Raw genomic sequence first — 23,211 nt, 5'->3', positions numbered from 1 at the left:
GGCTGCCAGCGATATTAGGCGAATCCGGGCTGCCGTAAAGTTCATTGCCACGATGACTCGCACCAGCGAGATCATCGCGCGCAATTGGATTGGCAACTTCATTTCTTTTCTCCTCAATCATCTGAATCTCTATATAGAAAATATGACTTCTCACAGGAGCAATTTTGAATTTAGGGTGATGGTCTTGTTTAACCAAGGTCTTATAAGATTGCCTTGTAGATGACATTAGTCATTTTTCGTCATGACGTCAACACAAAGAGATTTAGTTTTGACGTGAAATGCAAAAGGGCCACGTAAAGTTGTCCTTGTTAAAAACAGTTTCCACTTAGGTCAACTCCAGCCACGTTAAGTGTCTGTCCCTGTGCCTTATTTATTGTCATGCCAAAGCAGACTCTTACCGGGAAATTGGACTCGTTTGAAATTAAAGAATCGTTTTTCACATAAATGAAATGGGAGAAGAACAAAAAGGGAAAAACTGAAATTTTGTATCAATAAACAGGGCTTACATCAATTTTTCTGGGGAAACCAGATAATAAGTATAATCTCTACATGCTAAAAAATAAAGTCCATCGTTGATATATCTTTAATGATTTAGGCAGCGTAAGCCAAGAAAACGCTCTGACATCCCTTTATTCATTCAATTGCTTCACTAAAATCATCACTGCTCGGCTCTCTATTGTCATACATCAACAAATGCTCTATAGCAGGGGTGGCCAACCAGTCAGAGCAAAGAGCCAAAATATATCTGTGGTCAAGTTCAAGAGCCGATCGCATGCACGCGCCCCGAAGGCTATCATAAGGCCACGCCCCATTTTTGTGCGCACGCCTTTGGTAGGACATGCACAGGAGCATGACCTTGTGTTTTTAGTCATGCTGGCGGCGAGTCCAGCACATTGAAAATACACAATGTACATAAAGTTCCCAATATAAATTTTTCACTGTTGAAGTGAAAGAAAAAGCCAGAGCAATATAGAAAACATTGAAATAGCCACGTTCACATAAAATACACAGCAACAAGCCAGATCCACATAAAATACATTTAAAATGCACATCCAAATAAAATGAATATTAAAATCCAGAACCACATAAAATACATTGAGAAAGCCAGTGCCCATTATGCTGTGCCCCCTGTAGTTATGGGCCTTATGCATTGCCCCCTGTAGCTGTGCCCATTATGCAATGCCCCCTGTAGCTGTGCCCATTATGCAATGCTCCCAGTAGTTGTGGCCCTTATGCAATGCCCCCTAGCTGTGCCCATTAAGCAAAGCCCCAAGTAGTTGTGGCCCTTATGCAATGCCCACTGTAGCTGTGCCCATTATGCAATGCCCCCAGTAGTTGTGCCTCTTCTGCAATGCCCCCTGTAGTTGTGCCCATTAAGCAATGCCCCAAGTAGAAGTGCCCCTTCTGCAATGCTCCCTGTAGTCGTGCCCCCTAAGGTAGTGCCCCCAGTACTAACTTCGCCTTCCCCGCCCACACCCCTATGAAGAAACTTACCTGTCTTCATGCTGGCACCGATCCACGCTGTCAGGGCTCCCGAGTCCCGCCATCACTGCTGCTGCCACTTCCGCTGCCTGCTGGATCTAACTGGATCCAGCAGGCGCGCGGGCTCCTCACATCTGAAGCGATCAGAGGCTTTTTTAGTCTCTGTTCGCTTCAGAGACCAACATTCTCAGTACTAGTGGGGGTCTGCTGAGTCGCGAGTCAGGAGCCGCACCGGAAACTCAAAAGAGCCGCATGCGGCTCGAAAGCCACGAGTTGTCCACCCCTGCTCTATAGAATAGGGAAAACTGCATGAAAATTCGTCCAGTGGTTCTCGATATTCGCCCGAACAGAAAGACAGACATCTACCAGGGACATTAATTTTACCATGTATAGCTATATCAAGTATTTTTCAAACGTGCCTAAATGGTAAGACAGAACAAAGTGAACTATATACAATGCTAAATATTGTTTTACAGCTGTGGTACTCACTAAGTGGCCTGCAGGTCAGGCCTTCCTCTGATTTTGCACCCCCTCAGTCAGGGCTGTGGGGAGAGGGGTTGGTGGAGAGGGGAGCAAGGATGAGCCGAGGTCTGCCCTGACTGTATATGGACTCACCAAAGACCAGCCTCAGACTAAAGGATGAGAGAGTGAAAGACAGAACAGCAAGCAGACAACTTCAAGCAGCTCCAGTTAGTCAGTGATCTGTTTCAGGGGCGCCGAAGTAGGTTGGGGGGTCCTAGCTTATATTATTAATTAATCTAATCCCGTATATTATACATACACACATTTACATAGATATCATACAAATGATACAAAGTCTATTATACTTATCCTCTCCAGTTTCAGTTAACTTTTATTCAATTTCGTTAACATTTATAGATTAATCTATGGTTAATTTGCAATTTTTCTCTTGGACCCTTTGGTACCCATTAGTGGCTTTTGAAAAATTCCTACCGAGTACCACTGTTCTAGGGGATTAGCATTCTGTACCTGCAGACACATGCATTGGCATCGTCTGGCGGGCCTTGCTAAACCCTTATGTTCAGAATTAAAGTTTTGCTTACAGTTCTTAAATTAGCACAATCACACACAGGAGTTTTGCCCAACTACCGAGGGGTATGTGCGCTGCGTGCATTTGCCACAGCTTATTTTAGGAGAGGGAAAGAGGTTTGGGTTAGGCCAAGTTTTTTTTTTTTTACCAGGTGACTCTGCACTGCTTGCACATACTTAGCCCATTTGGGCTGTAAAAATGTTGGGAGGTATGTAGCCATCTTTCCAATTATCTAAGAAATAAGGACAACACTGAGGTCATTTAATATGAAGCACAGGTTCATTCCAATAAGAATCAGTCTGCATTCTTTGCAAGGAAGCACAAATGAAAAGGTTTTTCATTTGGCTGCTTCGATTTCATGCAACTATATAATTATAAATATATAAAAACACATAAAACAAGAGCCATACGACTAGAGAGCTTGCTATTTTTAAATCCAGATGAAGTATAATATTTTCCTTTGATACTTGCCGTCTGTGCTCCTAGGATGTAGAAAAAAAAGGCACTAGTACGGATGTGACAGGTCTTCATATCATATTGTATTCAACTTAGTATGATGTCTACTACGGTCTGGTTGTATATCAACATACAAGGTACTAAAGTGCTAGTACCTAATAGTCCCCATTTCTAGACTCAATTAAACGTTAACTAGGTTGCACAACTTTTTTAAAAGTCCGCGGCTGTTACATTTTGCTAAATAGAAAATCACATTACCAAGACAACGGTTTCATTAGGAGATATTATGGCATTTAGTTTGCACCACCGGAGCTGGTGATAACTTCCTAAAGTACTTATTTTAATGTAAAAGTGTCAGGATAAAGTGCAGTACCTCTCGTTCAGCCCTCCTAATTAATTATAATTTATTTAAAGGTGTATAAATATTAAACTACGAAATATAAAGAGAACCTATTTTTCAAGTCATTTTCTCTGAAAAGCAGAGAAATGAGTGTAATGATGTGGGAAATGTTAAGGAGCTGTATTATGAGAAATGTATTTTGCAGATGGTAGTTGCAAGTGTGTTTACCCATATTTTACTTCTTCTATATACATTTATACATCACAATGCAGACATTTAGAAGCTACCACCAAAATACTCTAACCACTTTTTTGCTGAAATGCACATTCTGGCTACTATTTTTCATTTATTAAAAAGAGTTAAAAAAAAAATGTGTGACATCTTATAACAGGCTCCTACACTTTGGTAATGTCAGCAACCAGCCTCCTACATTGTCATTATGGTCACTTGCTATCAGTGGAGTAACTAGGCTATTTGGAGCCCAGGGCAAGATGTAAAACGGAGCCCTCCCCCTTCAAGTGCGCGTGTTGAAGGCGCGCACGCCGAAAAGTGACCGTGGCCACATGCCACAAGGGTGGGTGGCTACTGCAAAAATGGGGGCGTGTCAACATGACACCACGGTTTCTCGTCACTCTTGGGACATTTCTTTCCATTCTATATGTACCTTAATGCCCCCAGTAGAAGTGCCCCTTACGCAGTCCCCAGTAGCAGTGCTCCATGTAGTAGTGCCCTTTATACAGTGCCCCCTGTAGTGCCCCTTATACAGTCCCCCCCTATGCAGTGCCGCTGATTGTGCCCCCCTATGCTGTCCTCCCAGTAGTGGTCTTTCTTTTGCAGGCTTCCAGTAGTGTTCCCCCTTATACAGTGCCCCCAGTAGTGTTCCCCCTATGCAGTGTCCCTTATACAGTGCCCCCAGTAGTGGACCCCCCCATGCAATGCCCCCAGTAGTGATACAGTGTCGCTCAGTGCCCACGGCCAGTAGTGCCCCTTACATATATAACACAACAAACAGACACATACAACACACTTACCTCAATTCCTGCTCCTGCCGTGCCCAAGGTTGTCCGCTCCGCCGTCTTCCTGCTCGGTACTGTAGGAGAGACGTCATGACGCATACACACCTCTGCCAACGGGTAGTACAAGTGTACTACCCAGCGGTGGCGGTGGTGTGTGCGTTACTGTGTAGTGCGGACTGCACTACACTGACATTACTGGAGCTGGACCGCGGCGGCGCCCCGCCCCCCCCCCCCCCCCCCCGCGCTGCCGATGCCCAGGGCACGAGCCCCGGCCAACCCCTCCTGGTTACGCCACTGCTTGCTATCTTATTTTACACATTTTTGGAATGGACATATAGTGCACACTGGTGATGTTTGCATGTGGAGTTTTGTGATTAAATTGTGCAAGCTGTTCCAATTTTATTCTCAAATATGTGCACAATATGAGCAAATCCTTAACATGCAACTTTACATACGAAACGACTGGCTAATTGAATCTGCCCTTTCGTGGTATCCTAATAACACAACCCCTTCATATGCACATTTTACACGACAAAAGCAAAACCAAGTAATGACTAAGGGCCTGATTCAGCTTTGGAAATAGAGATATCTCTCTCAACTGATCATCTTTGTGAAACCGTGCTGCACTGCAGGTGGGGCAATTTTAAAATGTGCAGATAGATTTAGATTTGGGAGGGAGGTGTCCAAACTGACATCTAAATTGTAGAGTAATAATAAAGCTGTGCAGTATTTGCGAGCTACATGCGAAAGCAGCCAGTATTTACCCTAAATGCAAAAAAAAATTATTATTTACACCCCTTGCATTGTAACATGGTTTGCCCAGGTACACAGTTAAGTGCTATCTTTCACTCTATTCCCAACTTTGAATCAGGCCCTAAGTTCATAGAAATAAAATAAATGTTACAAATAATCTATATTCAATTTTTTTGGAGGGTAAACATATACAAAACATATATGCAAAATAGCTAAAACAGATCTAATGCAAACATACATAATTTAAAGTGGTTACCCTTGAAAGAGGAGTCACTTTGTCTCAGAAAGAGGACAGAACATTTATTATGTGCGGGCAGTTTCCTTAGTAAAGTAGGGAAATATTGATCGGATTTTGGCTGCTGGGGAGAAATTGCTCAATAGTTTTTAAAAATAAATGAATAATATAAACAGAATTCAAAGTATTCCATTATTTTAGTCTGCACCCAGCTTGTGTACAGTTAATTTGAAATATTCTGTCAAGGCACGGAAATATGTACCTTACTAATTGTGACAATTAAATTGTTTTCCCAGCTTGGATATATTGCTACTAAAAGTACCTATTAATTAAAACTTCTACTTTCCTTATACAGGTTGAGTCTCCCATATCCAAAATGCTTGGGACCAGGGGTATTTTGGATATCTGAATATTCCGTATTTTGGAATATTTGCATAAAATAATTAAATATCTTGGGAATGGGACCCAAATCTAAACACAGTAAGCATTTATGTATTATATACACCTTATACACATAGCCTGAAGGTCATTTTATACTATATTTTTCATAATTTTGTGCATCAAAAAAAGTTTGTGTACATACATGAAATTCATTTATGTTTCATATATACCTTATACACACAGCCTGAAGGTTATTTTATACCATATTTTTTAATAATTTGTGCTTTAAACAAAGTTTGTGTACATTGAACCATCAGAAAGCAAAGGTTTCACTTTCTCAGTCATGCTAAAAATATTCCGTATTTCGGAATATTTGGATATGGGAGACTCAACCTGTATGTGTTTAAGAGCCTGTCAATGTAATGCCTCCTTGTATGCATGTGTCCCCATATCACTCTTCTCAGTTTAGGCCCGTATTCAATATGGGACAAAAAGTCAGAGGTCGGACTTTTCGCCCTCATCGATGTTTTTTTCTGGGATAAAGTATCGGGCGCGTGCCCGCTTATCCCAGTATTCAATTAGGATCCGGCTAAAACGGGACCCGGCGGAAAGGTAAGTATCGAAAAGTCCATTCAATTTTCGGGAAATCTTCCCGTCACCCCCCTAAAGATGTCCTGACATGGGGGGGATCACTAAGGGTACCCCCGATTTGGGCTGCTGAAGGTAGTCGGGGTGCATAAATGCGGCTTTAGAAGAAGGGGTGAAGAATGGCACTTGTTTTTTTGTGGGGAAAAAATAACTTGTCCCATCAAATTTGGGGTACATGAAAATGGGTGCAAGAATATTTTTAAGTCCCTAAAGTAATTTTTTTAAATTCTTCAAAATGCACCTGCCGCTACCACCTGCATTCTAGAAAACACCTGCCGCATACTTGGGAACCCCCCGTGAATACATTTTGCTAGTTTAAAACTTTGTTCCCTAATATTTTTTTCACCCCAAAATTAAAGTACATTTTTTGGGGTGTCCTGATGTTTTTTTAAAAAACATTTTGACACAGATTACTTTAGGGGACCCTCCCAGGGCTGCAGGCTAATTTTTTTTAAGCCTGTACCCTTAAATCCCGATTCTGCACTTTTTTTTGCCATGTATAACCCGTGTATAGCCCGATTTTTAACAAAAACTTTTCGTACCGGCGAAAAAAGCCTTTGAAATTGAATGCAGGGATAATTGAAGCAGGTGAAAATAATGTCATTGGCGATAATTTATCGCCAATAACGGCTTTTCGCAGCCTAACTTGAATATCCCCCATGTGTGCTTTTAGTACTTATTATAAACATTGGTTTCAATGTTCTGCAATGTGGAGAAGGTTCATTAAGGAAGGCGTTCCTCCGAACACAAGGACTTGAATCCTCCAGGTGGTCACAAAACTTTCAATTAAACTAATTTTGCAACTTTCAGTTGCACTTTAGTGGAAAACCACAATCATCACTGCACACAGAGCAATATAATAAAACTATTTAAACACAAAAGTGATGTTATGTGATAAACACAGCACCTTAACTCTGATGATTAACTTAAGCCACAAATGAGTACAAAGATTAGCATTTTAGGAGGAAAATGTGAATGCTTATATTAGTGAAAGGTGGATGCAAGTTGACAGCTCACATAACTAGAACTTTGTGGGCCCATGACAACATTTTGAGGGGCCCCTTTTGCTATGCTTCTAGGAGAGACACCTCTCTTCTCAGTGGTTGTTTATTCTATCCCCCTGTGAGGTTCTGATTTTGTTGTGGACCCGGGGTGGTGATAGGAAAAGACACAGAAGCAGATTTAAATGAAAAAGTGGAGTTTTTAATAAGTGACTTAGAAGACATGGGAATGGCAAATGAAAAAGTCCAGATATAGCACTAAAGTGCACTTGATAACTGTAGTGAGGTAAATGGGAGAATATCCAGATAGTGACAGGCAGGAACAGTCTAGTATGCAGGTATGGTGAGCTGTAACAGAATGCAGGCAGAGGTAATAATGTCCAGCTGGGTGTAAATGGAGGCAAGGTGCAGGGAAACAGCAGGTTCAGGTACTCAGGTACTCAGGCATGGGAAAGGTAAATGGAGGGTGCAGGGTAAGTCCAGCAGGTTGGAGCAGGCAAGGTTCAGGCTAAGTAGCGCTTCCAAGGAGGCAGGTAAGGCACAGGTACTCTCTCTCAGCCACAGCTGAGAAACACGTTGCACTGGCAAAGAAGGAAGGCTCTGGACCGTCCTAAATACCCAATGCCGCACTGTGACTGGCTGGAAAGAACACATGACCCACCAGGATTGGACAGCTTGAATCACATGGCCGCAGGCAAGATGGCGGCGCCCATGCCAAACGGAACGGAATCACCGCCAGGCCTCACCAGGCCTAGTGACAATGTGCCCGCACAGAACCACGCACAGCCAATGCCCCTCGCCAAACACCAGCACCGCTGCCAGACACCCCTCACCACAATGACCTCACAGGTAATACCCGGTGACCACCATGCCGAGAAACCCTGGCCATGACACCCCCTAAGTAGTGCCTTCATTCACATTATACCATACAGTGCCCCAGCTCACATTATGCCATAATGTAGTGTCCCCAGCTCACATTATGCCTTATTGTAGTGTCCCCTGCTCACATTATAGCACACTGCCCCCAGCTCACATTATGCCTTAATGTAGTGTCCCCAGCTCACAGTATGCCATATTATCGTGCCCCCAGCTCAGATTATACCACACAGTGCTCCCAGTGACTTGCTACGCTCTTTGTTGACTGCCTGTGATAGAGGGAAATTTAAAACATACAGGTGCTAAAATATCAAATGAGTTAAATAAATTGGGGACATACCCAATATGTTTATCAAAGCTGTCTCTTCATGAGGAAATCCTCTTCCTCAAAACAAATAGAACACAGAAAAAAAGACTAATATAAAAATGAATAGACACAAATTCAAATCTCCATTATTCCACACATTAAACAGAAAACCACTAGTGAATAAAACTTACTTTAGTAGCTGTAATGGAATCCAGGCTGATGTGGCAGCCAGTTAGTACACTTATTATTTGGGACATTTTGCATTTTAAATAGCAGAGAAAAAATTAAAGTTCTGGAACCTTCATCACTGAGTGCATGTGACACAGGTATAGTCTGTATGCTGGGGATATAGAATGTGATACAATGCATCAGCCCGGAACTTCAAGCTCTGAAGCTGGGTACACACTAAATGACGTTTGTGCCCAGCAATGTGACCGGTGATCCCCCCGTCGATAGGCCGAGATATCGGGCAGCCGGTTCACACTAGACGTTCGGGTACCCGTCAGATCAGCCCCTGCCACATCCCGCTGCATGGGGTCGTCAGCCGAATCGGCCTGCATGTGGGGCTGACCTGACGATGCGGCTGACGACCCCACGGGAGTGCGCACTGCACGACAGTGTGTACACACTTAACGATTTTAATGATTTGTCGTTCCAATCCCTGAGAACCAGGCAATTGTTAAAAATATCAGTAAGTATGTATGCACCTTGATTCTTATCCCATCTTTCTGATCGAAAGGAAGCTCCGGAAGAGAAGTGAGAGGTATATAGCCTCTGGGAGAGGTGTGAGAGGTATATAACCCCTGGGAGAGGTGTGAGAGGTATATAGCCCCTGGGAGAAGTGTGAGAGGTATATAGTCTCTGGGAGAGGTGTGAGAGGTATATAGCCCCTGGGAGAGGTGTGAGAGGCATATAGCCTCTGGGAGAGGTGTGAGAGGTACAGTCAGGTGCATAAATATTGGGACATTGACAGAATTTTCATATTTTGGCCTCTATTCACCACCACAATGGCTTTGAAATGAAACAAACAAGATGTGCTTTAACTGCAGACTTTCAGATTTAATTTGAGGGTAATTACATCCAAATCAGGTAAATGGTGTAGGAATTACAATGGTTTCTATATGTGCCTCCTGGGAGAGGTGTGAGGTATATAGCCCCTGAGAGAGGTGTGAGAGGTATATAGCCTCTGGGAGAGGCGTGAGAGGTATATAGAGAGGGAGCGAGATAGCAAGAGCTCGGATGATGAGATCTCTGAGGAGCTACCGCACATGTGCAACAAGTCTGATTGCACCATTTTGTTCACTGCCTGCGCACAGCCAATGTAGAGATGGGGGATGGTTCCAGAACTGACCTGAAAAATGTGTGTAATTTACTGGGTCCGATCAGTCAGCAGTTCAGCTCAGCTGCAGTAATCGTAGTTCCTGTTTATAGATTGGTGCAGAGAGTCAGGCCCTGGAGACAGTCTGGGACACATAGCAATGGCACCCTATACACTCACTGTAGTTACGCCCCTAAACTTCACTGTTTCCGCTGTGTACATTTTCTTAATTATCTGCCAATCATGCAGGTGCAGACTGATATTACAGTGCTTTTCCAAAGACAAGCAAGTAGGTGTGTACCCAGATAGGAGCACACTGGTGCAATATAAAGAAGCATTAATGAGATCAGGGTTGTAGAGGGTGCAACTGGAAACAGAGAATTTTCTTTCTCAGATGTAATACTAACTTTCAGACCTCAACAGGAGTATATATAAAAGCAAGCAATACCTTGCTATTTACTAAGAATCAAATAGCTCTTCTACATTATTTATTTTTTAAGTGCAGTATATACAGCAAACACTAATATGGAATATTTTCCCATTCCGTTCCTGTTTTTGGCTGCACAGTATGTAGAAATATTTTATGTATTCAGTTTAGGAGCAATTCATAGATATTCAGTATCTCTTCAGGAAGTATGGAACTAAGTGTATGATAAATACTGGCTGGGCAAATATGGAAAAACCATTGTAGAATGGCTCAACCAATTAAAGCAGAAGTCGTCTCATCTGAATTATCAGTTTGTTTTACTGAGTAAAGATGTAATATTTTTGCTTTGTTTTTGTTCTTTTATGGGAATTATAACTATTATTTACAGAACATTAGTAGTGTTTCACGAGTCACCATTTAAGATAGTCAAAAGCAGAAAATAAGCAAATAGTACAGAATAATAACTATACAGAAATCTCATTATGACTTGCAACACTAACATGTATATTCAAGTCCACAACAATCTCACTCCATTTTGTACTTCATTTCAAGGAAACATGATCTTTCATATGTTTGTCATTCTGTCACTCAGTGATATTCTGAAAACAGGCACTGTTTAATGTGGTCAGATTCTTCTTCAAACAACTGAAACAAATAAATGATATGTGAGAATCTGGGTGAAACCAATAAGGCTGGACAGGGTATATTAGTGGCCTTAATAGATATCATGAGGTTGTCCCTTTGTGCTAGCTCATTGACTCTAAATAACATGATTAATGAGGGAGGGAGGGTAGGCGAAGGGTAATATACCTGCAGGCCTTCTTGGCTGTAATAGTGTTGTGAAACAGCTGGAATTCACCTGCTATAGCAAACTCCATGGAAAGACACTAGTATAGGCAGTGCCTCCACTACAGGTAAGCACTTAGTAAGAGGGACCTCTGTTTCCTTTTCCCTGTCTCCACCTCCATCAACCTTGTATGAATTTGATCTGTTTATTAACTTTTCATTTGACGCAACAGCAATGTCAAAATATGCTAATGCAGCAAGAGGCATCTGAGGAGAAAAGACATCATATGATAACATTGCAGAGCCAAGTGATGTATCCTAGAACGCAGCGTTGGATCATCTGCAAGATCGACCATCTGAGTAACCCTGAGGTTACAAAGATTGGCCCTCGCAGCTCCGTAGCCAAGGCCAGGAAGTCTTTGTTGGAATACGCAAACCCTGGCCCCGCCCCAAACGGCCACAGCCTGTCAATCAGGCTGCGGCTCAGGGGACACTGTAGGACCCGTTCTGCACATGCCCAGATCAGGTCAGTTGCATGTGCAGGAGCCCCACTATCCAAGATGTATGCAAGCCATCGGTTTTGTGTACATCTCTCAATGAGGCCCATAAGTTCAGCAGTCATCAATGTCTCAAAAAGGTCTCAGCATATAATACAGACACCACATAAAATTACAGTATTTAACTACACAATAACTTTTAGTCATCAGTTACTTGTAGCCATTGTTATAGAAATCAGGCAGAGTGTACAACAGCGCGAGTCATTTTATTCCTGTTTCTATTACTGTAACAGATTTCACACAGTAAACACGGATCCATCTAACACATTTGCTCATTTTTTTTGGTATGTAATTAAAAAGGACCGTCTAGTGTTATATAAAATCAATTTAGGTCTGAAAAAGGAGAGCATGTCAATGATTATATCTTTAGTAGCAGTTTATAATATATTCTACAAGTTACAAGCATTCCAACCTTTTAAAAGAGCGTTTAAAGTAACACATTACACTCATCTGAATTTTCTGCAATATATTGTTACTGGTTTCCCCAGTACTCAGGCACATTAAGGTATTGTATAGGAATGAGCAACATTTTCCAAGCTGTTACACAAATTATTTGCCTCATTCCTCATTTGGCTGCAAGGAATTGCACAGTATGCCAGCTGAATTTGCCATTACATCTTGTCAGTCCTAACCCAACGACACCACAAAGCAGAAGTAACTGACCTCCATCATACCAGCTCTACTAGCAAACAAATTGTACAAAAATGCTCATTTACAATGCAGAATGGTGAAGCAGAAGTGGAACTTGAAGACTGCATCACATCACCGGCGCGTCACACCTTTACAAAACATACTGTTCTGCCACACTGTACACTCATCTTTAGATTTAAAAACACTGTTTTGGTTTCAGTAATATTGAAATCTGTTGATATAAAGTGATTTATTCCTTAATTAAAGTCAAATTATTGCTTACAAATAAATAATCATGAGAAAAAAAATCATGAAAAGGAATGGGGCATGTACATACGAAGGTTTTGCTTCACTTGCTTTCAATATTCTATTCATTTTTTTAACTCTTCAAAACTTGGAAACTCTGTGTACCTTATTCCGATATATCCTGTATGTCATAGCTGTGTTAATAATGGGGCTCCACTCGCCCATGGTCTCATCTGGTAAGGATTGGGAAATTGTTAGTCAACAATGGGGCTCCCCTCTAGCATGGTTCTATCTGGCAAGGGTTGGGAATTGGTTAGTCTATAATGGGGCTCCCCTCTTGCATGGTCCTATCTGATAGGAGTTGGCAAGTTGTTAGCCTATAATGGGGCTCCCCTCTCGCTTGGTCCCATGTGGTAAAGGTTGGGAAGCGGTTAGTCTATAATGGGGCTCCACTCCCGTATGGTCCATTCTGGTAAGGGTTGGGAAGTGTTTCACCTATGCTCCCTGCTTCTGGCTCAGACACATTGAAACAAATGGAAGAAGTACCTACTATAAGGTTGCTTGGGCCATAATCATACCACACCATGCTATATATCAGATTAGGCAATCATACTTTTCCATAAAAACTATCAAACCTTTGGAAAGAAGATATCTGCAGTTGGCCTGATATAGTTGTTATCCCTGAATTTTAGAGAATTAAATGATTGCTCTCAAGAGATGCACAAATGAGGCTTCAAGAACAATAAGCTGAAGCAGACAACCGATAATGCTTTAAATGACACATTCACTGAGCCTGTTACATGTACAGTACATTATAAGCACACACTGGTTACATTGAAAATAACCATTACTATATTTAAAACAAATAACTGACCCATTACACGTGAGCTCATGACAATGCTGAGTGACAGGTCCACTTTACATTTTCTCCTGGAAGCATTTTCAAACATTCAAAAGAATCATGAGCAGGAATTTCTTTGTGCTCTACTAGTCAAACTAAAAAGTCTATTCATCGGAGAGCTTTTCAGTATTATCGTAAGATCAACAGTGCTCCAGAAACACAAAGTGTTGTTTACACATAATTGTAGCCATAAACCCACAAGATAATTTCATTTCAAACAATTCTTTAGAATGAACCCTGCATGCAGATTTGTAAAACACAGAACAGAATAACTGCCCTGAGAGCCTGGAATGTGAGTTCTGTATATGATCAAGTATCCTCGTGTGCTAAGGTAACTAGCCAAGGTCACAAGTGCCAAACCAGCCCCAGCAGAAATACAACTGTCTCACTCTGTACCTAGCTAAACGTTTTTTTTTTTTTTTTAAAAGGAATGTTTTTGCAGAATCCAGTTTAGAGAATGATAAAAGTTTTTGAAAAACGCACCGATGATTTAGGAAAGTATAACATGTATGATGTGTGCAGCTATGGCGTGTACTATGGAGCTGACTTTAATCTAGCACCAAGTTATTTAAGGAATCTGGAAGGCCTGATGCCAGAGCCAGAAAGTGTTTAGTCTTCAGCTGTGCAGTAAATCATCCATGTAGGAATGAGGCTCACGATGAGCACTGTAATACTGTACAGTTTTGTTCTCGTATCTGTGGAACTCAGAAATACTTCATTCATTCATTAGTTTAGTAAAGTGCAATTCTAGACAGGTTGTAACATTGTGCAAAGAATACAAAAAATGTTATATTTAAAACTGGAAACTTAAAAAAAAAAAAACTAAAATTGGTAAATCACACACAAAACAGCACTGGTGTCTTCACAATGTCACATAAGGAGGTATCTTGCTAGAGTTGTGAAAAAACAAACATCAGCTTTTAGAATCACTATTTTATCCACTTTCACAAAATCTGCTGGAACGGTCTCATTACTCTTATCTGCATAAAGGGGCTGACAGCAACCAAAACTGTGCAACAGATTACTAATTCAGTATTAAATATCCCTGAACCAAAGAACTAGCGTTTTAATAATTAGATTTTAAAGCTATTTGATTTACAAGTAGTTTACCTCTTCAGGACTGAACGGTTTTCACCTCCTCATTGACCAGACAAAATGATAATTTGCGAATGTCGGGGTATTTCACTGGGAATAAAATTTTTACTTTGACATATACAGCTTCTCAGTCGTTGCTTATTTAAATAAATATATTTAGCTAATGCTTATCTTTGGCTGATTCTGAGTGGGGACCAAAGTAAAACCAAGCTGCGTTGCAGGTGGGACAGATTTAAAATGTGCAGAGAGGTTTATATTTGCGAGTGGTGTGTCCAAACTCAAAGCTGTCCAGCATTTGTGGGCTACATGCAATAGCAGCCAGTACGTATCCTGCATTAAAAAATGTATTTGCACCCTGGTTTGTTCCAGATGCTATTTTTGTTTTGATCCCAACACAGAATCAGTCCCCTTCAATGGAAAAAAGGCAAAACAGTCAGTAATTTCCAATAGTTCTTTTTACACAATTAGAAATGCATGCCACTTCTACAGATACTAAATATGTGTACTTTACAACTGATGGTAAACATACAATACCTATGATATCTGTAAACCAAAGTGTACCTGAGAATAAAAAGTTTAAATATAGCTCAAAACATTCTTTTTATTAGGAACTAATTAAACAACTTCAATGATCATGAGGGGTCGTTATAAAGCATTACATGCATATGGAGTGCCTTGTTATACATTTACTCTGATTAGGGGAACTTAAACAGTAATAGCAAGCATATACTATCACACAGGATTAGATTACAGCTACCCTCCATATTTTGTTTGGCATTTTAAAATGGCTGCAGGATTATGAGAGGAGGATTATCAGCGAGAAGCTACAATGTTTATATCGCAGATTCTCATTGTATAAACCAGTGGTTCCCTAACTGTGCGCCGTGGTACCCTGGGGTGCCTCGGGACACTTGTAGGGTGCCTCAGGTTGGTGGTCCAGCACCAAATCAAATTATTTATTGACAATGTAATGTAAATGGACAAACAGAAGTGCAAACCTGTCCACCACCACATAACAACCTGATGATAGGTAGCACAATTTACTTCACTTTACTACATTTTTTCTGAATTTTGGCTTAGGGGTGCCGTGAAAACAATACTGATACTCTAGGGCAATGTGATTCAAAAAAGTTTGGGAACCACTGGTATAAACCCTTCTATAGGCCATGAAATGGACAAGCACTGATATTGTCATGTACCAGCTATTGGGAAACTGTACTAGGGATTTTAGATCAGGCTGAAATTGCAGCTATAACTGACCATGGGCCTGATTCAGACACGCTCGCAAATTGCGGCCGCTCGCTGGCAAAAAGTGGCCGGCTATTTAAATTAAAAACTCGCACTGCGTCTCGTAAAGACCCTCTCTATGTCTTAGCGAGCCCCGGCAATAAGCGCTCGCTAGTGTATAAAGATGCCCCCTTGCCACTCGCAACACACGTCATCTCCGGTATTTGAAGGATTAATCGGTAACATAGAGAGCCATCGGAGCTGCTCGCAGCGCTTGAGGTAGACCTTAACCTTCCGCAAGCACTGCGAGCAGTTCAGGGTAAAAAACAACCAAGTGACGTGTTCAATGACGCTACTTTGCTAATTATGCACACCCATTAAACTCCGTTCTGACAGTCATACACACCTGCGTTCGCAGCACCACTCCCCCGTTCACAAGCACCTTCCCCTGTTACCACCCACAAACTGCGCAGTCACTCATTCCACTGGGCAGTCTTTTCAGGACGAGCGAGCAAAATCCGATTGCTCGTACTAGTTTGCGCACGCGCACTGCGACTTATACGCATGCACAGACGGGCGACCATCGCTCAGAGCAAGCGAGGGCAACTTAGCGTCTGGGTCTGAATCAGGCCCCATGTGCGAACAGCATCACACAACTTGTCACATAATCAACATCCTCATCAGCTGATTAAAGCAAAGATACCCAAAATAAATATTATGCAGTTCACTGTAACTATGTTTAATGAAATTATGTAGTTTGGAAACAATATCCCAGTGTCAATGACTTCAGAGGGAAATGGAAATACATTCTAGAGATGCTATTAAAGAGACAAGTTGCAGCTGTTCTTATGTTCCCATACTGCAAAACGTGTGGAAGCCCTACATTTCTTTACGTGTACAATCATGTTACTTTTCTACCTAGAGCTATTCAAAGTGCATGCCCACCTCACAATTGTGGAAACAGCAAAAATAGCACCTCAAAGTCCAACCCTTTCAGACCACTTTGCTGATTGTCTGTTCTTCTCACTAAGGGGCCTATGTATCAAGCTGTTTTTTACGTAAAACTATGTAGAAACTGCAGTTTCTGTATCATTTTATGTACTGTACCCATGTACTAATGGAACAATGCAGGAGATTTCACAGAAAACTCAGGCAAAGTGCTAATAAGCACTTCAGATCACAGTACCCATTATTATTAATGGGGACTACGATCTGACCCCTGTGTACCAAACTCCAAAAAGCGAAGCTTTTCGAAGTTTGTCCCCGGTAGTTTACACCATCTTCAGATAGTGTAAACTGCTCTAAGCCTATGGAGGCTCCAGGAGCAGGAGAAAGATCTTTCGATCTCCCTCTCGCAGCCTCTAGCCAGCTCCGGAAGTGGACACTGGGCCTGATTCAGTACTGAACGGAATTGCAAAGCTGCACGCAAGCAGCTTTGCATTTCCGTCCTTGCAGATATGGTAATGCACAGGAGACATCATGTCTTCTGCTGCAATACTTATCCGAGCTGCGTTGTACAACGCAGCATCGGATAATCCCGGGAACATCGGCTGGCTAAGTGACCCATCGGGTCACGAAAGCTTGCCGCTGTAGATGAGAGAAAGGCCAGGAAACCTCCGTCAGCCGATAAAATCCTGGCCTCTTCCCTCCACCCCAACAGCGGCGTCACGTCTCCATTTCAGGAAACGGACGCAGCCGCCGCCCCCTCCCACACACAAACAGCAGCAGACTGTCAATCACTGACAGTCTGCTGCCGATCTGTGCGCGATTATGCAAGACCTGTACTGCACAGTATGGGTCGGGGACCTGCGCAGATTCCAGATCATCAGGAATCTGTGTTCAGCAGTGCACGCTATGAATAAGAGCCACTGACTGTATGCGCAGTGTAAGCTCTTCCCCGGAGAAGTCTTTCACAAACACGAAAGATTTCTACAATTTGCCGGAGATATAACTTGCAGGGACAGTGCTTACCGCAACCGTTGTGCCTTTGTGTTCCCCGTGTACATAGCTGGGATATTTTCATTAAAAAATATATAAATATGCCCTGTGATATTAATCCTTAATAACCATGGCAGTTCCGCGATTATCAGTGCATAAACCCCTAAAGCAGGGGGAAATTGGGACTGTTTTCATCACATGGGTCATGTTTGTGTGTTTAAAACTTATTATATTAGTTGGAGTACACCTAAATATGTTATTTTCTGCAGAACTATATGGTATAACATGCATCCTACTAAAAGTACAGTAACTTGATTCAAGTAAGAAAAAGGTGGTGTGCCTACCTACAAAGCAGGGAACACCACTGTAATAGCACCCTCTCTGCCCTTTACCATACTCTACAAGGAATACACCAGACTAAACAACACCTTTTTGTAGATGTCACCACCTTGGAAAATTCATGAACGTTCCCATGATACCAACTGCAGTTGCAAAAAATAGGCATGGGACCTCACATGCCTGTATAGTGCACTTAGGGGCATATGTGTCAAAGCTTGATGTGAGATAAGTCTACTGACCACACATGCGCCACGGTCATTGCCAGGGGAGGATTCCTATAGAATCCTCACCCGGCTAAATTATACGATGTGTAGCCCATAGGCTACAGCCATCTTCAGATAGCGGTAGCCAATCTCCGGAATGCATCGCTTTCCAGAGGTTGGTAAATATGGCAGCATCGCATCCCCCATAGAAACCCATAGGGGTTGCAGTTGCCGGAGGGAATGGAGGGACCGCAGCAGGTATCAAATATCTACTGCAATACCTGCGTCATACATTTGCACCTTACCCTCCAAAAACAGGTGTTTTCGGGGAATAAGCTGCAAATACTTATTGATACATGGGCCCCATAGTAACCAGTTAAAAAAAAAAAACAGCATTCAATAATTGCCATAAAGGTTTAAATCACATTAAAGCCGCATTGTCAAAAGGACTTCAAATTGCCTTTAGAAAGTAAAAGTCTCACCTTTGAAGCACAAATTTTAAAATGATTGGTATGCACGTATAGCCTCTACAGCAGGGGTGGGGAACCTTTTTTCTGCCAAGGGCCATTTGGATAGATTATATATATATATATATATATATATATATATATATATATATATATATAAAACATTATTTGTGGGCCTGGTTCAGGCTACGCCCCCTCTGTGTGATGTCAGACGGGGTAGGGCCACAATAGCCAGTGATTACAGCAATGCCCAGAGCATTCTGAGGATGGTCTGGCGAGATGTAAGGGCAGCAGTGTGACCATCAGAAGCAGTCTAAGGATGCTCCAGGTGGCACTGCTGCATTGATTCTGGCTGCAGGGTGCCATTCTAGGCACCCTGCTACCCAGATGAGGCTAGCAGAAAAAAGCTCAGAGGACCAGACCATATGATTCCGCTGGCCTTATACGGTCCCCGGGCCTGAGGTTCCCCATCCCTGCTCTACAGATATGCATATTGATTTGTAAGATCAACAAAACTCAGAGAACAAAAAATAAAGCTCTGTTTGACATGTAGCCTATTTAAAATATAAATATCTTACCTGGAAAGGTATGTGGGTTGGGTGATCCCCTCTTAAGGCACTTGGAGCATAGAACATGTACTGTGTAGTAAAGGCCTGGCCATTCCTGTAATAGTGCATTCAGTTCTTCAACCAAGGGAGTTATTGCCTGCCATGCAGTCCATATGTTAGGCAGTGAGGCATGGCTGGCAATAGATAAAATGTCTGGCTGTAAGGCTCCTTTTGAAGGTCGAAAGCTCACCACAACTGGCACTTTTCCTCTGTACGCAAAGATCTGAAATTTACCATCTGAGCGATGAACTATGTGACTATTAATCTGGACACTAAAGCGGGCAAACAAGCCAGGTGGGAATATAAAGGGAAAGCTGTATTCTATCTGAAGCTGTTCTACCGCTAAAGATTGTCCTGATAGATTTGTACCATTGATCCAAGCCTCAGCGTGTGGAACCTCATTCTTTACATAGCATGGAAACTTATACCAGGCAGTTGCCCCATTTAAGGGTTTAGGTTTTGGTTTATTGATACAATAACAGAGCCCCATTTTTTCCAAGAGTTCAAGGATGAGCTGCAAGTCTTGTTGTGTTTTGATATGTGGTTTAAGTAGTAATTTAATCACATGAGTGGGCAGAAGTCCATGAAGAAGGAACCCTTCTACATAATGATGGAACTGTGTGGCCCTCAGCTCATCTACCTTAGTGTCACTCATAAGTTTCTGCAGTAGGACAGAGGCATCCCTCTGGAAAAAGACATTCAAAATGTCAATCAGTTTTGTCAGATTATGGAAAACATACTCTTTAAGAGTCACATTGTCTTCAAAATAAAGCAGCTTGCCACTCTCATGTAAATAAGACAGGGCACTCTGTAGCCTGTCCTCGGTTAGCCCTGCCTGTAGGCCTAGCCTTGCTGAATCCCACCAAGTGAGCCAGAGCTCCTGAGGTTTAAAGTGCAATTCCTCCAGCATTTGCCATGATTTTGGAAGAACTCTGTGTAAATTTGGGAAAATCTCTCTGTGTTCGGCCACAGAAAGCAGCTTTTCCCTCAAGCGCCTAATGTTTGAATAATCGTTGCAGCTAACACATAGGACAGGTGAGAGGATTTGAAGGCGATTGTTCATTAAATATTGGAACTGGGCTTTTCTTCTTCTCAAATTCTTGTCATTAACACCATAAAAAGCTGCATGAGGGTTTGAGGCACGCATATCGTAGTCTTGGCTGAGAGCTTCATCAACAGTCTGTGCCAGGTTTTGTAGTGTCTCTGAATCTTTCTTCTCCTGCTGTGATATCTGTTGGTGTATATCAAGGCATTTCTCCTCCATCTCCTTCTCCTCACATAAATCTGCATGAGTCCCTACTATGCAGACAACTGCATGTGGTACCTTGGCACTAATAAAATGTAGAAAATATCCCACAGATGTATAAAAATGCTTAGAAACATAGGACTTTAAATTAACTACTAAGATATAGAGAGCACCAGGGGAGAGAAAGAAAGGGTTGATTATGTCGTAGCTCTGGTCCCCAGCTAAATCATAAACGATAAAGGTAAGTCCTCGTTCTGCATCAGCAGTCCAGTTAGTGACCTCAATCCCTGTATTTCCCAGTGTCCGATTGGTTTGGTAACCATCAGTCAGGCAATGTCTTAGTACAGTTTTGCCAGCATCCTTCAGCCCTGAGAGGACTAATTTTAACCTTGGCTTTACTGCTGGCTGTGAATGGGCAAGTTCCTTCTGATAAGCAGCAATGTAAGGGATGCCTTTCATACACACCTCATAAGGAGGCTGAATCAGGGGGTTGTCTTTTATCTTCCAGATTTTGACTTTGGAGAGTTTACCAAAGTCATCAGGGAGAATTGCTATTTGATTTCCCTGCAAGACCAGCTCTTCCAGTAAGCTGAGCTTCACAATGGTGTCTGGCAGGTACCTAATCCTGTTGTTGTCCAGCCACAAAGTCACCAGCCTGAATAGGCTGCAGATGCCCTCTGGCACCACAGTCAGCCTGTTCCTGCTCATGTAGAGCTCCTCCAGCTCCCGCAGCTGCAGCAGGATCCCGGGGAATTCCTGGAAGGAGTTAGAGGACAGATTGATCATCCTGAGCTTCTGCAAAGAGCCGAAGCCGTCAGCCAGCGAGCAGAGGCGGTTGTTGTCCAGCATGAGGCTCTCCAGGTTGCTGAGGTGACAGAAGGAGTCGGGCAGGGAGCAGAGGCCTGTGCTGCTCAGCCACAGAACCTTCAGAGAGCTCATGGCCCGGATGCCGTCAGGGAGGGAGCCGCCGCAGGTGCTGCCCAGCATCTTGTTGCCAGAGAAGTCCAGCTCCTCCAGGCCGGGCAGATGCAGCAGCTGCTGAGGGAAGCTGCGAAGCTCGTTGTGGTCCAGGTCAAGGGCTCGGAGGCGCGGCAGAGCTTGCACGGTGTCCGGCAGGTGGCTGATGCGATTGAAGCTGACGTCCAGCTCCTCCAGATGCAGCAGGGAGCCGATCTGCTTGGGCAAGGTCTGCAGCTTGTTGTGGCTCAGGCAGAGCTTCCTCAGCTGGCTCAGCAGCCCCACCGCCTCGGTCAGGCAGCTCAGCTGGTTGTGGCTCATGTCTAGCTCGGTCAGCCTGCCCAGCTCGTACACGGCCGAGGGGACGCTGAGGAACTTGTTCCTGCGCAGGATGAGGACGTGCAGGTTGCCCGCACACAGGCTCTGCAGCCCGTCGGGCACCTCCTCCAGGGAGTTGTTGCCCAGGTTCAGCACCTCCACGTCCCCGAGGTCCTCCGGCAGGATGAGCTTGTTCTGCTCCCCGCAGCTCAGCGTCAGCTGGCGCAGGCTGCTCCGCAGTTTCCTGGAGCGCAGAGCTGCGTCCCTCCATAGCCTGGCGGTCTTCAGGTCACAGCTGGTGCTGCAGGCGTCCTGTGCTGCTGCCATCATCATCATTGTCAGGAGAGGTCAGTGCTGGTGCAGCATCATGGCTAGGGCCGGGGTCATCGGCACTCCCTCAGCTGAGTGCAGCAGGCAAACACAGCCTGGGTCAGGGGAGCGCCGCACACATAACGCCGGCAGAAGCAGAGCCTGTTACATGGTCCTCAATGTGCTGCAGCCGCACAGGCACCACAGCCGGTGACACCGCCTCAGGGCTGGGGAGGCAGAAGGGGGCAGTGCCGCGGTGGGGAGGAGGAGGCTGGAGCAGCAGAGAGATACAGCAGCAGCGGCCGCCGGGGTAGCTGGCACCAGCAATGCTTCTTATCCCCGTCGCTGCATCTCCTCCACACACCGGGCAGTTTACATGCTGATGGGGGGCAGCTGCACATGGTTCTCTGCCCCCCGGTGTAAGAGAAGGCTGCTGCCGGCAGGAGACAGTGGTGACAGGGCACGTCCAGCGCAGCAGATAGCACAATAATAATAATAATAATAACAATGGCAGAGCAGGATGATAAAAAAAAAAGATGCAACTTCCTCACTGCAGCTCCTTCCCAGCAGCCTCAGCCCACAGGGAGGGGACCCGGCTATTGTCTGTGGGTATATGATGTCTGTTTCCTTCTGTCTGAATGAGTGGATGTGTCCTTGGTGGTGGAGGAGGAGTGGCTGCTGCTGCTGCTCCCGTGTAGTGTCAGTTCCCAGTTCTCTCTGCTGTGGGGATGATGACTCCTAACCTGCTTCTCTCCCCCCTCCTCCTCCCTCTCACATCACAGGGTGGGGACTGGGATAGAGTAATAGCTCAGGAGTGAGAGAAATCGCCTTCATGCTTGGTATATGAGGTGTGCGCCATCTTGTGTCGGTGCCTGTAACTACACTTTCTCTTCAGGCCACATAAAGCAAGATTTAACTGTATCTTTACTGAGTCACACTGCCAGGATTCTACTGCTGCCTGTGTGACTCGTGAGAGAGTATTGGTTAGTGATAACCTATCGATGAGCAATAGTTTTCCAACATCAGTAGTTAGCCATTAAAGGTTAGCAGGCCCGTAACTAGGGTGGTGCGAACTGTGCCGTGGGACAGGGCA

The 23,211-nt window shown here is 43.6% G+C and overlaps 1 protein-coding gene across 1 annotated transcript in view; it reads right to left on the bottom strand.

Moving 5' to 3' along the window:
- The window catches only part of MFHAS1 (multifunctional ROCO family signaling regulator 1), a 104,947-nt gene extending 82,051 nt beyond the window's left edge, over nt 1-22,896 (bottom strand). Inside the window, exon 1 of the mRNA XM_088448389.1 lies at nt 19,259-22,896. Coding sequence (XP_088304515.1) covers nt 19,259-22,145 — 2,887 coding nt within the window. The 5' untranslated portion in view covers nt 22,146-22,896. The remainder of the gene's footprint in view (nt 1-19,258) is intronic.
- Nucleotides 22,897-23,211: the final 315 nt, after the last annotated feature.

The sequence above is a fragment of the Taudactylus pleione genome, unplaced genomic scaffold (genome assembly GCF_031769625.1).
Source record: "Taudactylus pleione unplaced genomic scaffold, aTauple2 ptg000454l, whole genome shotgun sequence".
NCBI lineage: Eukaryota > Metazoa > Chordata > Amphibia > Anura > Myobatrachidae > Taudactylus > Taudactylus pleione.
This window is presented reverse-complemented; position numbering and strand designations above follow the sequence as displayed.